This window comes from Lacerta agilis, chromosome 4, assembly GCF_009819535.1.
Source record: "Lacerta agilis isolate rLacAgi1 chromosome 4, rLacAgi1.pri, whole genome shotgun sequence".
NCBI lineage: Eukaryota > Metazoa > Chordata > Lepidosauria > Squamata > Lacertidae > Lacerta > Lacerta agilis.
In genome coordinates, this window is record NC_046315.1 from 75160010 (window position 1) to 75175686 (window position 15677).

The 15677-nt window shown below is 41.1% G+C and overlaps 1 protein-coding gene across 4 annotated transcripts in view; it reads left to right on the plus strand.

Annotated features, from left to right (window-relative positions):
- Positions 1-15050, plus strand: part of SLC5A7 (solute carrier family 5 member 7) — a 29530-nt gene extending 14480 nt beyond the window's left edge. For 3 of the 4 annotated variants that reach the window (XM_033147661.1, XM_033147662.1, XM_033147660.1), the window contains 7 exons: positions 3331-3444; positions 5021-5176; positions 8439-8587; positions 9950-10093; positions 11225-11378; positions 12609-12826; positions 14136-15050. In XM_033147661.1, the coding sequence (XP_033003552.1) occupies positions 3331-3444; positions 5021-5176; positions 8439-8587; positions 9950-10093; positions 11225-11378; positions 12609-12826; positions 14136-14753 (1553 nt within the window). In that variant the 3' untranslated portion in view covers positions 14754-15050. Of the gene's footprint in view, positions 1-3330; positions 3445-5020; positions 5177-8438; positions 8588-9949; positions 10094-11224; positions 11379-12608; positions 12827-14135 lie in introns of those variants that run through there. The other variant, XM_033147663.1, reaches the window with a different exon arrangement.
- Positions 15051-15677: the final 627 nt, after the last annotated feature.

Consider the following 15677-nt stretch of genomic DNA (forward strand, 5'->3'; position numbering starts at 1 on the left):
AAAAGAGAGTATTTGGTAGGGTTATAATTCCCAATTCTGCTAGCATTTATACTTTTGCAGTGTAAGTAATTATGCAGTGATTTTTTTAAATATTTTTTTTTAGTGTGCAAGTTGTAAAATAGCGGCCAGGGGGATGTTTGCTGGTCTGTGTTTTGTCAGCCAGGAATAAAAGGTTCTAACATTTCAAAGGAAACTAGATGCAGTTCTGTCAACAGAACTGATTGCCAGCCGTGAAAATGATGAGAATTTTGCAGGCAGTTTCGTCAGGAGAAACACCAGCTGTCTACTGTGATTAGTGATGTTAATAAATATTTAGAAAGTTGCAAAATGTGTTCAATGATATCTATAAGACAAATAAGACTGCAAAAAAATTAAAGAATTCAAAGCTAAATGTGTCAGTTCACAAAATGCAAACAAATCCTACTGGCAGGACTAAGAAGAAACAACACATTTAAACAGATTTAGACACAAGGAATAGCAAAACACATTTAACTAGCACCGCATATATAATCGTTTTTCCTAGTATTAAAAAAAAAAACTTAAAATCTCATCTCCAAAATAAATGAACTTCCTGAGTTTGGAATTGATTGCATTCCAATAAAATACAGATGCATATGTTTGTCTACAATTCAGCTACACATTTTGTCTACACACCCAAAATAGTCAATGAGCTTGTTCTTAGATTGTTGTATTCTATTTGCCCCACAAGCCAGAAGCTGATCCACAATAGACCATTGACTGTAATCAATAACAATACAATCCTATGTGCATAGCTGTCAACTTTTCCCTTTTTAAAGGGAAATTCCCTTATTCTGAATAGGATTCCTTGCAAGAAAAGGGAAAAGTTGACAGCTATGTCCTACATGTTTACTCTGAAGTAAGTCTCACAGGGTTATATACAACTAATATAGTCAGAGTAGACCTTTGAAATGAATGCACCTAAATTAGTCATGTCCTTTAATGTCAATGGGTAGGGCTCTGAGGAGGAGACTGGCGTTGGAGACAACTCTTTGTGTTAAACAGGGCTTACTCTAAAGAGGCAGAAGATTGTGGTCTGTTTCCTTCTCTCCTTATTTACATTCCCCTTTGCATTGTTACGCCTATTCTTCCCTTTAGTTGACTGAATTTGTAACTTTATTTCAACATAACGTTCCCTAGTTTTAAAATATCCTGAGTTAAGATTACCAGGGGTGGGGAGGGACCGCCTAGATATTAAAATAAAAACTCTGCCATTTGTCACCCTAGCAAATGCTCTTAAAACCAGATGAAAGACATCTCCAGATTCAGATATCTTTTTCTATTTGCTAAGTTTATACCGCAAACACCAAATACAGGTGTAAGAAATGGGCTCCTAAAGAAGGCTGGTTTTGGGGGGGGTGGACATTTAAAAAAACCTGTTTTGTTTTGTTTGCTGAACTGGGCTTCTTGTGAGGAAGAGTGAGTTAGAATTGTAAATAGCTACTACAACAATATACAATGAATCTCTATATGGCATAATGATAACAGCTGCATGCCTCTGGCAATATCTATCTGTAACCGTGTTGCATAGGAGACAGACTGTGCCTTGTAGAAACCCTCGGCTCTATGCAGAGTCTCTGAGGTAAGCATACAGTTCAGCACTTTGCTTAAGGGAGATGGAACAATCTTAGTGCATGGATTTTTTTGGGGGGGGTGAGTAAATTTGTCTGAAAGTGACTTGGGAGTCATTTGCACTGACAGGAATGTTTTTGGCAAAGTATTGAAATTGGCTGTAAAGAGGGTCTGGTATTTGATAATCCTACTGTTGAATAGATAACAATAAAGTCGTGGGGTGAATTCTGATGTTAGTCATACTCAGAGTGAAGACACTGAAATCAGTCTACCCATGTGACTTAAATCCACTAATCTGAAGCGGTCTAATCTGAGTATTACTTAATAAGGCATCACCCTAGATGATGGTGCTCTTTAATGGATTTTTAAAAAAATAACAACCCCTAAACACCTCAGATATGAACTGAGTACTGATAAAATGAAATTAACCTGAAGAGTCAGCAGTTCTGAGCTTCAGTAATTGGCAAAATCACTCAGCAGATCATGTATGTGCGTCGCGTAATAAAGAAGATTAAGAATCTACCCATATATCTATCACACACACAAAAGATTGTTAGTGGCATTGACCATCTGTGCTATCCCACTGCATTTTCTTGACAGGCAACCATGCTAAGTACACGACCACAAGCCATGCCATGACCACAAGCAGAGCAGATAGCAACAGGAGTTTTGCTATTATTTTTCCTTTGCGACTCTTCCATTGTGGGGAGGTTGGTAGCATGTACGCAATTAGTATCGGGATACATGCTTCACATATCCATCACTAAAGCACCAGAAACATAGTACTGGGTGAATGCTTTATTGTATCCCTTTCAGTCTGTGGGGATTTTATCCCACAGTGAGTCAGGAACTAGGTGGTGGTGTGCAGTCTAATGATAGACCAACAATTGCCTTCAGCGAGATCACAGGAAGAATAACTAGCCACGTTATATTATGATGTTGTACTACGTCAAGCTTTGCTTCTAGCTTACATCACTCTACACTCTGCTCTCAACTCTGGCTTTGTCTTTCTAACTACCCACAAGTTGGGGGAGGGCGCCCCACCCATTTGCCATCTCACACAGATCCACTTCCTTTGTTCCCCCTAATGGCCCATCACCCAGACAATCGCCTCATCAGGAAGCTACCCTTGCTAGTCCAAGAACTAGAAGGAGACCCAGGCAAAGGATCTCAGCATACAGTCTACTCCTCCCCCACCAAACTCATAACAATAACATATCTGTTCTGTCTGTGAGCTGCCCAAGAGCATTCAACACCCCCCCCCCATTTGATGGAGACGCCACTGAGAATCAACTCATTAGCTGCTCAGGAGAGAGCTACATCGCAGATGCTACCATTTCCTGTGTGTGTGTGCAGACAAAACATATGAGTAAAGCCAAAGCTTAATTCAGCTATGCATCTGAAATAAAATAGCAAACGACGTCAAGGTTAACACATGGGTGGGTGTACTAGATTATTACAGTTTACTTCTCTCTCTCTCTTAGTTACCTCTAGTTCTGTAGAGTAGCTAAGGCTGCAGACCCAAGCCACTTACCTGCGAGTAAGCCTTGCTGAATTCAATAGAACTGGTGTCTTAGTAGATGTGGTTGAGTCTGTGCTGTAAATCTACTATGAATTCCTTAGCCGAGATGTGATTATTTTGTTCCTCTCTACGATTCTGTGTTTGATGCACAAATAAAGGATGTTGTTTCTCTTTTTCCTGTCTATGACATGCTTTAACACTTATCTCCATTTCTTCAGCCACCTGGGTTGGAGGCGGTTACATAAACGGGACAGCGGAGGCTGTGTATGTACCAGGCTATGGGCTGGCCTGGGCCCAGGCACCCATCGGATATGCACTTAGCCTTGTCGTAGGTAAGCTGGAGTTATGACCCAAGCAAATGTCAAGTTTAATTGAAACAGTATAGTTAAAGTTTAAGCTAAGATGAATTGTTTCACTGAGCCCACCAGCTAGAAGACTGACTGTCTCCTTGTTCCTCTTTTCATTAAGACATATTTCTGGGAAATGGGCAGGAGGGACTCAGCACTTGAGACATGACATGCCCATGGGACCTATGTTTAACTGGCCTGCAGTAAGACATGGGGCCTCTCCAGACATCATTTTACTTGTGCATTCTTGATGATTTGCTGCTCATGGTGTTATTGGGACAGTAAGACTCATTCCCACTTTTAACACTGTTTGGGGCAGTCACACTGCTTCAACCTGAATCAGTGCATATCCCACAACTTCCTGTTGAAATCCTGTAACTCGTTATGCCACAAATGTTTTGATTTATTTTTGACCGGTTTTTGTTGCACTATAAGACAGCAATGATGTGATAGCATTGTGTTAAGAACAAAGTTGCAGAATATACCTGCAATATAACAGCAGTCTTGTTTAAGAGCACATTGCAAGGATCTTGGAGAGGATTGCCATAGTTATTCTCTGTCATGTGTACTTCTTTCACTACACCTTTGTGATGATAAGTCAAGCTGGCAGCAACAAGAGCCGATCCCATGACCAGATTGCCATTTCTTTGGCAGTAATTAGTAATGGTGCATTGGACAGTTTATTATGGGTAGAGGGAAAGCCCTAGTCTGTGCTTAGACACCAGTTATGTTACTCACAAGCTTGGTAATGTAGCAGCACATTAAAACTGCTAAGCACCATCATTATTTGGTTGCCTGCACCAAACTAAGGAATTCATGAGAATCCAAAATCTTTTCAATGCTTTCAGCACTTCACAAAGTTAACGTTTTTTTCTTGCATCCTGAGACAGTATGCAATTGGGCATAATCTGAATTTGAATGGTGCAATGATTTACTTCATTCAGGTCTGTATCAATGGCCCTTAAGGAGGGAACTGTTCCAGAGTCTTGAATATGGGAGGGAGTTTCCTTCTTCTCATCTAAATGAAAAGTAATTTGCAGTGGGTACATTCACTTCCCCCTGTGTAAACAGAATGTTTTCTCTCAGAGGCAAGAACAGGAATCATCTGCCTGTGTAGGGTTGTGAAACATGCCCATGTGTTCAAGGTGGTACTTATAATCAAAATCTCATGGTCCCTTTCAGTAGCAATGTCCCCTCTGCTGAATCACTGCCACTTACCAGAAGAGGAATGGGGCAAGGCAGTGGGGAAATCCGTGTGGTGCAAATGGCTCCACCAGTCCATTTGCACCCCACTGACCTTCCCGCCAGTTCACCCCTTTCCCTCTCCTCCCAGCAGTGACTCAGCTGTCAGGAGGTCAGGCGAGCACTGCAATCCCAAGAAGACCACTACCGGTCCAGTGAATATCTGACGTCTTCTGTTAAATGGGGAAAATATACTAAAATAGTGCAGAGCCACAGATTTTGATTGATTACTGGAGATGGGGCTTACATGGAACCAGGCATGTCTGAGATCACTTGCTATTATTCATGTCTATTGTCTTTCTCATGTTTGTTGCTTCAGGTGGTTTGTTTTTCGCTAAACCCATGCGCTCCAAAGGCTATGTGACAATGTTGGACCCCTTTCAGCAAATTTATGGAAAACGAATGGGAGGGCTTATCTTCATACCTGCCCTAATGGGGGAAATGTTCTGGGCTGCAGCCATCTTTTCTGCATTAGGTAAGGAATACTATGTCATAGCATGGAGCTGAGAAATCCAACCAGTGGCTCCAGGACAACTATTGAAAAGCAGTCAATACAAATGCTAATAATCCATGTGGTATAGAGCAGCGTTCTTCAACTTTGGGTCTCTAGATGTTGTTGGAATACAACTCCCTCATCCCTGATGTTTGGCTAAGCTGGCTGGGCACAATGGGAGCTGAAGTATAGTAATATCTGGAACCCAAGCCTGAAGTGCACTGGCATAGAGAAATGTATAGCTGAACACAAATGCTCACCATAAAATCATGTGACCCTAGTCATGTGGTGATACTTGTTTATCAGAAAACTGACTACAAAATAAGAGCCATTATTATTTATAGTAACATTTGAGAATGTTCATCATGAAAGGCTTTAGCTACCCAACTTTTTTTTAATAATAAAGAGATTACATTGCAATTGAAAATGCTCTTGTTGATTTTAAGCAATTCAGCCTTTGTAGTGAGGAGCTCAAAACACAGCAATGATATCTTTCATTACTAGTGTTTGGGTATTGTACTTTGATTACCATAGAAGATTTAATGGGAATCCCCCCCCAATTCTGCTGCATGCAATGAACTGGGACTGATCAAATAATGTAGAATACATACAGTGGTACCTTGGGTTACAAACACTTCAGGTTACAGACTCCGCTAACCTGGGTAGTACCTCGGGTTAAGAACTTTACCTCAGGATGAGAACAGAAATCGTGCAGCGGCCATGCGGCAGCAGCAGAAGGCCCCATTAGCTAAAGTGGTACCTCAGGTTAAGGATGGTTTCAGGTTAAGAACGGACCTCCGGAACTAATTAAGTTCGTAGCCAGAGGTACCACTGTATATCTTTTAATCTGAACTAATGATGTGCAATGCAATCCTATACAGATCTACTCAGAAATAAGACCCAATGAGTTAAATAGAACTTACTACCAAGTATGTATAGGATTGCAGCCTTAAAAATCTAGGATCCAGTTTGGTTGGTAGAGGAGCTAGTGGCATGTCCCACATATGAAAGTTAACATGGGATATTACTACTACATACCTACAGGATTGTCTGTGCACACATAAACCTGTGTCTGTGCTATGTCTGCATTTCATATTTTGTATGAAAAGTGTGGGAGTGTGTGTGTGTGTGTTTTCATGTGTGTGTTTGCACTTCTCTAACATGTGAAAAAGATCTTTTTTCAGCCAGTAGTAATGAAACTGCATGATGCATTCCATTGAAAAGATATTCCGGAGGTAATGAACTGAGCCCTACAGAAACTCCATGCACAAAATTATTATCTAGAGTTTTTAGTATGAAATCACTGAATTTCAGTCCTTGGTGGAATTTTGTATCTGAATGTTTTTCATTCTGTTGCAAGAACAAACTTTGATAGCTCTTCTAGCATGGAGGGAAACCCTTTCAGATGAATTACTGTAAGTGGCCTTTGCAACTTTTGCTACTTTAAAAAGCACACACACACACATACACAAACCCCCATCAACTGCACATATAAAGTTGTTTGGTGTTGCACTCTTTTAAAAATAAAATAATCAGCCTTATTTCCAACTGTGCTCTGATTAGCTGGAAATCAATGGGGAGCTTTTTAACCATAATTTTATTGCAAGTGCTCAAGAGTCTGAGAATAACTGCATGCTGAGGTGATGGAAACTGAGTGGCTTAAACAACTTTCAGGGAATTTAAAACGTGTTCTTTAAAAAAAAAGCACAGCTCAAACTTAATAAAGGTTTTCTGTGGTTTCACAATGAGAAAGCAAGCACTGTGAATGCCTTTCAACCTGGTAGGCTCATAAAAGGGCAACTTGCAGACTAGGAGCTAGGTGGAATTTATCAGTTATAAGCGTTAAGGCAACACAATGCATGGCTGAAATCAACTCTGAGCTAGGACCTTGGAGAGCAACATACTCAAGCATGAGCTTGTTGGTCCTTCCTATCCACTTAGTGCTGGTTGACTCATGCATGTGTGATCATGAACGCTCAGAAATACTGTTGCAGATTTAACACCACAGATAGAACTGACAGATCACCTCAAATGCAACATTTTAAGTGGGGTCAGGTAACCCCACTATTCAGCGGCAAGCCATCAAGTGCATAGCAATTAAGTGCAGTGAAACTGAGCCATAGTGTGAATGACCCTATTGTGCCACAGAAAGTGAACAGCAAGTTGTCATGTGAAGCCTCTCCATCAAAGAGAGGTTATAGGAGGTGTAGCTGCCATATAACATTATTGAATGCCATAGGAAAAGATCTCTTCTGGGTGGCTAGATTTTTTAAAATTCTAGATCTAGGGTTATCAGATCACAACTCAAGAGATCGTGTGTGTGTGTGTGTGGGTGGGTGTGTTTAGGTTCTATTTCAGATGGAATGATCTCCCCTCTTCCCCCACCCCAAATGCACTGCTCTGAGAGCTGACCACACACACAGAGAGAGAGAGAGAGAGAGAGAGAGAGAGAGAGAGAGAGAAAGAGCACTGATGGAGGTGAGGAAAAGGGGGGAAAGCAAAGGGACTAACTCCTCCTAGCACACCTATTTAGTTGAATCTGGCCCAGACTTTTGACTTACAACCCCAAAGCAGACCAGAGCCTACCCCTCTAGGTATGCCTTTAGCATTTCCTCTCAGAGACTGGAGCTGCCTTTAAAGTTAGAGTAAAATATGTCAGCATGCGTTGAATATTTTTGCCTCATAATTACTTTGTGCAAGTTTGGAGAGTTTTGTTGTCACAGAACTCAGGGTTCGCCAGATCTTTCTTCTTCCTTTTTTCTGTGTTTTCTTCTCACAACTCTACATGCAGGTGTCACTTTTTCAAACAGAATAGTTTGTGGTGATAGTGCTTCATGCAATTCTTCTGCTTGGCCTACAGAATTTTCACACCAGTGCTGAATGCTTCTAATGATGGCCAGTGGAGACTTGAAACACTCTGTCATGTGGAAGAGCAACTTGACAGTGGTAGTTTTGAGAAAATACCACATGGATATATTTTCAAGAAGCAACCACTTTTTTTTAATTAAGAAATCTTGTACCTCGGACTTCTGAAAAGACATAGTTGCAGAACGAACAAACTTGCAGAATGCACAAAAAGTATACATTTCCTACAAAAGATTAGACTATTTCGGAATCTGTCTTAAAAGATTCCAGCAAGCAATAGTGTTGTTTTAGAAACCAGGGCAAACTGAAACACATTGAAAAGGGCATGCATTTCTAAAATAGGTTTGTTTCCCTTCCTTAACCCCAACCTCTGCTGCAGGTGCCACCATAAGTGTGATCATTGATATCAATATCAATATTTCAGTTGCTGTTTCTGCCCTAATTGCAACTCTGTACACACTGGTTGGTGGACTTTACTCAGTAGCCTATACTGATGTGGTCCAGCTGTTCTGCATTTTCCTTGGACTGGTAAGTTTCTGTATAATATTTATGTGTCTGAGACTATGGTTGTCTTGCAAGTGCTTTATTTAAGCCTGAGTTGTGAGAGAGGTGCTGCATAACTCTGTGGGTGGGTGGAAGGAGGGAATAATGTTCTCATCAGTCAAACTGTACAGGTGTAATTATGATTATAGTGTCTGTAGTATGTGCAGAAGGAACATGCCTTGTTCCTTTGCAAAGTTTACAATTTTAACTGACTCCTATTGGTCAGGAAAGAACTAGAACCAAATATGTTTTGTGCCCACCTCTTTACAACAACAGGATAACCTTACCCCAATAGCAAAGCTTCCAGATTGAATACTAGTACTGTTCCCACAGTGTTTCTCAGACTTGGGCCCTCAGTTGTTATTGAACTACAACTCCCACCATCCCTGACCACTGGTCTTCCTAGCTAGGAATGATGGGAGTTGTAGTCCAACAAGAGCTGGAGTCAAACTTGAGAGAAACACTGGACTCTTTGTTATTCCCCTGTGACCCTTAAGGCTGGACTACTATAATGACTTGTGTGTGGCGCAGCCCATGATAAGTAGTGGTAGACACAATTGTCTTCTGACAAGAGTGATTACTAGACCACTGCTCTGTTCCTGCACTGGATCCCTATTATGCTTCAGGCTCAAGTCAAGAGGCTGAATTTGACCTTGTATAGTTTTGACCTTTTCTATTTTACAGCTATTATATCCAAAATTAATCAGAGCAACATCTTAACTTTGTGTTCAATGCATGTGGTAGGGGTGCACAGAGAAATGTCCACATTCTTTCCCATTGGAAACTTAACAGAATCAGAACCCAAGTATCTTCCAGAGATATTGCCTTGCCGTTTGATTTTGGCTTGGTGTTTTTTTGAAGGGGATTTTTTAATTTTATTTTGTTGGGTCTATCCTTTTTAACGTTTAGTTTAGTTCATTTGTAACTTGTGTATGTGTTTTGGTTGTAAAATACTGCATAGTGTGTCCTCACTCTTCAGAAGAGAATATCCTACACATTACATTCACAGGTCTTTATCAGTCTTATTCAAGGTAGGGCAGTTATTATACCTGCCCTATAAGCTCAGCTTAGAACATATCCTGTCTGCAATATACTCATTTTATGTTTCCATTTGAATCTGTTGTTACCTATGTTCTGTGTCAAATTTTATTTCTGGTTGAAATAAATCCTGGTAATCAGAAAAAGTAATGCCTGTATTTTCTTAGCTATATAAATCTGTATTTGGACCTGAATAATGCTAAAAAGAAAAGGGAAAAAAGAGGGAGATTAATTAATCTAATATTGCTGCTATTACTTCATTATTTCCTTAGTGTCCAGTTTTGAATGATAGCTTCTCTTTTATTATAGTGGATCAGTGTTCCATTTGCCATGTCCCATCCTGCAGTGACAGATATTGGATACACAGCTGTACACAGTGTATTTCAAGAACCTTGGCTTGGAACCATTAAAAAACCTGAAATCTACAAGTGGATTGACAATTTCCTCTTATTGGTGAGCACTCCTGTGACAAACCATGGCCTGCCACTCACAGTTTTACTCTACAAACTCTACAATTGCAAACCAACTAAGCAAGAGATGCTCAATAACTGCTTTTTAATTATCTAACCATATGTTGAAGCAAACCACACACCACTTAACAGCTATCGTGCATTAATGTAGCAGCTTTGACAAAGTGGACAGACACCTCTGTTGCAGGTGACTTAGGAAACTCTTATTGTGATTGGATTGGCTGGATACTGAGGTACATTAGGTGACTAAATCTGTAATTAAAAGGAGTGGGAAGGTGGGATACCAATAGTCAGGGAGAGGAAAATGGTGGCCCTTGATAGATTTATTTATTTTTTAAGAAGAAGAAGATTGGGCTACAGAATAAGTTAAAGAAGCTTAACAGTGATTAATGCAGTTTCCATAGCATCTTGTGTGAAGGAGGCACTCAGGATAGAATGGATAATTAATGAGGGAGCAAGGAAAGTAGACTGGTAAATAATTTGAACAAGACTGGAAATGATCAAGGTTTGGGGGGGAGGATGCTGTGTTTGAGAAGAGAGTTTCTAAACACCATAACAGGGTACACTATGTTTCTTGAGGCTTGCCACATCTTCCCTTTTACCAGGGAGCTCCTCTCTGGGATTACGCTTTGTCCAGAAAGAAGAGAGCGCAAGTGTTTGCATCAGGTTCTCCTCTGATACTGCTCTCTAGACACTTGAGCCAAAAAGGAATGGTACCTGAGCAAATCTAGCTTTATGGGAGCAAACACCTTCTTGCCTCAATCCCACATGTTGCCATCAGAAGAAAACCCTTCCAATATTTGTTTTTAATATTTCTTTTAACCTTCTTTGGAGGTCTTTAAGCGGAGGCTTGACAGCCATCTGTCAGGAATGCTTTGATGGTGTTTCCTGCTTGGCAGGGGGTTGGACTGGATGGCCCTTGTGGTCTCTTCCAACTCTATGATTCTATGGAATACATTTTCAAGCTGAAGGTGCAGCTATTTCATGATGGTTTAAATGCTGGGTGAAATCATTCTGAAATAGTAAAATAGTAGCTTGGCATGTATTCAAATGAACTCAAATGATCTTCTGTTAGCCCAGAAATGATGGAGGGTTTCCTGATTTTTATTTGCAGACGCTAGGAGGAATCCCATGGCAAGCATATTTCCAGCGAGTTCTCTCTTCCTCTTCTGCTACATACGCACAAGTGTTATCCTTGCTGGCAGCTTTTGGGTGTCTTGTGATGGCAGTGCCCGCCATACTCATTGGTGCAATTGGCGCATCAACAGGTACACTGAGTGTCCAGATCACCATTACTTAAAGCAGTGGGTACTGCAGGGATGGTGAAGAAATCCAATTCAGTTCTCATTTAAAATGAAATCTACAGAATTTGCACTTTCTGAAACAATATGCAAAATGAAACATAACTATCCATAAATTGCACTTATCCCAATTTTACAATACAATATTTGGACAATGATCAGGACCACAGTGACTGGTGAAAGGGATTAGCACTTCTCCTTCTGTTGAATATGTTTTTTGACCCACCAGGGAAGCTGGTACTGGCATCAATAGCAGCTTCCTTTCTGGGGCAAACAGCAGCTTTGCAGGTGAGGGGGGAATTTCCATCGGGACCATGACATGGAGGGAAAGGTCCTCTGCACTGTAGTCTGGATTTGATTCCCCTTGAAGTTCCGTTTTTAAAGCACACAAAGATGCATAGAACATTTACATTATCACATGTTAAATATGTGGATGTCCCCAAGATCAGCCACCTACCAAGCAAAGGCTGAATCAAGGTTTGACTCTTAGAAAATCTGGATTCAGCACTTGCCACACTTGGGGTGGGGATATGGAGATTGTTTGTTATATGCATTTTTAGAAACTGGAAAATAAAGTGTGTGTGTGTGTGTGTGTGTGTGTGTGTGTGATCTTGGGAAGTCTTTCTTCTCCCCATCCCATCCCAAAATCAGATAGATAGATTATAAATATAGACAGATATAGACACACACACACACACACACACACACACACACCTCATACTTGGAAATATTACTCTTATAAAAGAAGGGTTAATGCAGAGGTAGATAACATCAGGCTCAGGGCCAAGATGTAGTCCTCCAGGCCAATTTATCTGGTCCTCAGTTGTTTCACTGCCTCGTTGCTCCTGCCAAAGCAACACCTCTTCTTGCTTTTGCCTCACACCCTCCTTGAGAGTTTTTGCCTAGCTGGAAGGTGTCCTTGAATGTGTTCTGCTTGTCTGGAAGGAGAGGTGAATTGGTGTAAAAACCTGAGTTTTAGGTGAGTGCCGTGTTGCCTGTTGTCAAAGGTAAGAATCGCATCCATTGATCCACCCAACTTTTGTCTCTGGCGACAACCACCACTGGCAGTGAACACCCCCGAAAAAGTTTCTCCAAAGTGAAATGCTCCAAATTGGGCTCCAAACGCTTCCCGCAGTGCAGAAGTTGAAGCTTCATTCGTGCTGATCTGGTCATAATACTTGCATGTTTGCATTACAGATTGGAACCAGACAGACTATGGTAATTCAGACCCCAAGAACAACTATGAAGCTGACATGATTTTACCCATCGTCCTCCAGTACCTTTGCCCAGTGTATATCTCCTTCTTTGGCCTCGGGGCAGTGTCTGCTGCTGTCATGTCGTCTGCTGACTCTTCCATCTTATCGGCGAGTTCCATGTTTGCCCGGAACATCTACCAGCTTTCTTTTCGGCAAAGTGTAAGATTCACTATTGCAACCACAGTTTCGTTCTGTGATAGGGTTAGCAATGCTGCCAATAGTGGCTGGTGGCACAATGAACAGAGAAAGAAAAATGAGCACTTAATTGTTTCTGAGCTGCACAAAATATAGAGATATGAGCAGGGCTCTTTTTTTGCAGCTAGAACTCACTGGAACTTAGTTCCAGCACCTCTCAGGTGGGTGCCATTGCCATTCCAAGAGAATGTGGGAGGTGCTGATTGTGAGTTCCAGTACCTCTTTTTCTAGAAAAATAGCCCTGGATATAAGGAAGCTACAACTGCAGCTTCTGGTGCCCTGAAACTCTGGGCTGTGTGCAAATGCCTTCCCGGTTCCATCCACAAGGAACAAGGGAAGGCAATTCAATACCTTGAGCACACATTAAATTGGTACACAAAGAAGTCCAGATTTTCTTGGTATACTCAGTGGTTGTATATTCTGAGCAATGATCCTCTGCCTCAGTTCAAGCTAGCTGTTGAAGATGATTCACAGTCCTCCCCTTTCATTTTGCTGTGGCACTGCACTGAGCTAAGTCATAGTTTGGCTTAGTGTGTCTTCCTAATCTGGGGTCACTGTTTACCGGTAGGTCTCTCCAGATTAACCTCAAGCTGCAACCAATGTTTGTTCTATTGTATATAGCTCATGGTCTGTGATATTTCGAGACCTGTTCTTGACTTCAGTAATATTAAGTATAAGGTTAACACAGTGTTTTTCAACCTTTTTTGGGCAAGGGCACACTTGTTTTATGAAAAAAATCACGAGGCACACCACCATTAGAAAATGTTAAAAAATTTAACTCTGTGCCTATATTGACTATATATAAAGTAATTCTCTTGAATAGGAATCAAATAAACACAATTTTTCCCACGGCACACCAGGCAACATCTTGTGGCACACTAGTGTGCCGCGGAACAGCGGTTGAAAAACACTGGGTTAACAGATGTCCCCGTTTCCCGGAGACAGTCCCCGGATTTACAAATCAGTCCCCATACAAAATCCATTGAAGTTGAAAAGTGTCCCCGGATTCATTGAAAAAATCTGGTAACCTTAATTAAGCATCATATCCTACAATGGGATTTCCTCTCCAAAGCTCTGTAGTCATTGGAGATTTGAAGAGTGAACTTGATAACCATCAGAATCCTTTCAGGTCAGTTTGGTTATGGATGTCTAAGATTCAAGAGTTTCTTTTTCGCTAATCGCGTTAAATCTATATAATTCTGTCCTTTATGGATGTTCTTGTAAGAAAACTCAGTGGTATAAAACAATACAATCCCGTTCCTTTTTTTTACAGGCATCAGACAAAGAAATAGTCTGGGTCATGCGAATTACCATTTTTGTGTTTGGAGCAGCAGCAACAGCAATGGCCCTACTAACTCAGTCAGTTTATGGGCTCTGGTACCTCAGCTCTGACCTGGTTTACATCATCATCTTCCCCCAGCTCTTGTGCGTCCTCTTCATCAAAGGAACCAACACCTACGGCGCCATCGCAGGGTATCTGTTTGGTGTCCTACTCCGAATTACTGGAGGAGAACCGTATTTGCACTTGCAACCCTTGATTTTCTATCCTGGTTGGGATCAAGAACAGCAAATGCAGAGATTCCCTTTTAAAACATTAGCCATGCTTACCTCTTTCTTCACTAACATTGGAGTATCCTACCTGGCAAAGTACCTATTTGAAAGCGGCACTTTGACACCCAAATTTGACTTCTTGGATGCCGTTGTTGCGAAGTATAGTAAGGAGAACATGGACAAGGCCACTCTTGTGAAAAGTGACAATATTGTTTTAAACGAGTTGGCCCCTGTGAACCCTCGGCACAGTTTGACTCTAAGCACCACCACTTTCACAAACAAACAGGCCTTCAGTGATATTGATTCAAGTCCCGATGTATCCGCAGCAGAAGATAATTGACAACGGCCCAACGGAGGGGAGAGATCGCTTTCACATCCCCCACAATGCAACAGGGTATGCAGCAAAGGTAGATTAGAGGCGTTTTAGTTGAGGGAGACAGAATGGACAGGGAACAAACAAGCAAAAACCACTGCACAATCCTCTTCAGCTCATTTCTAGGAATAGTCTGTGGAATAAATTGTTGTGTTTTATGATAAAATGCGCTGGAATAGAATAAGTTGCTCTGCTAGCATTTGAATGAAGCCAAATACCTTGGTATTTGGGAGGGGAATGTTTGAAAATAAAAAGATTAAGTAACTTTTATTATTTTAAAATTACTTTTATTCAGGTACCTGAAAGAATCAGCTATAGCCATAATGAATGTTCAGCATCTGGTTCGGAGGAAGTGTAATCAGCAATCCCTACTACAGATGAACAGAAGCCCCATGCAATTCATTTGTGGCTTGGTTGTACCATTTCAGTGTGTAGGACAGTACTGAATGTTTCATTTAAACTTGGAAATGAACTGCAAATTGGAAGGGCAATTGGAGAGGCATCACTCCATTGAGTTTGGATCCATCTTAAAAGTGGTTTACTAATAATACTAATAATAATTTTATTATTTGTACCCCACCCATCTGACTGGTGTATTCAGCACCTCAACTGCTAGGCAGTCCTCCCCTGCAATAAAAACCATATTTTTGCAAAGGGAACATGAGCAACCAACATCAAGGGAGGGTTCACTACATAAGGGAAGAAGCTTGTGGTGCCTCCTTCTAACTGAAACAGGTGCTAAGGAGTCTTGTTTCCCGCTGGGAATAAGGGTATTTGTCATTTTCTCCCTTCATATTGAATTGGGAGGCAGGGAGAACTAAAAATGCTATGCATCTTAGCCAGTATTTGCTGACAAGGATCATGGGTTTCAATTCGTGAAGCAGAGAAAAC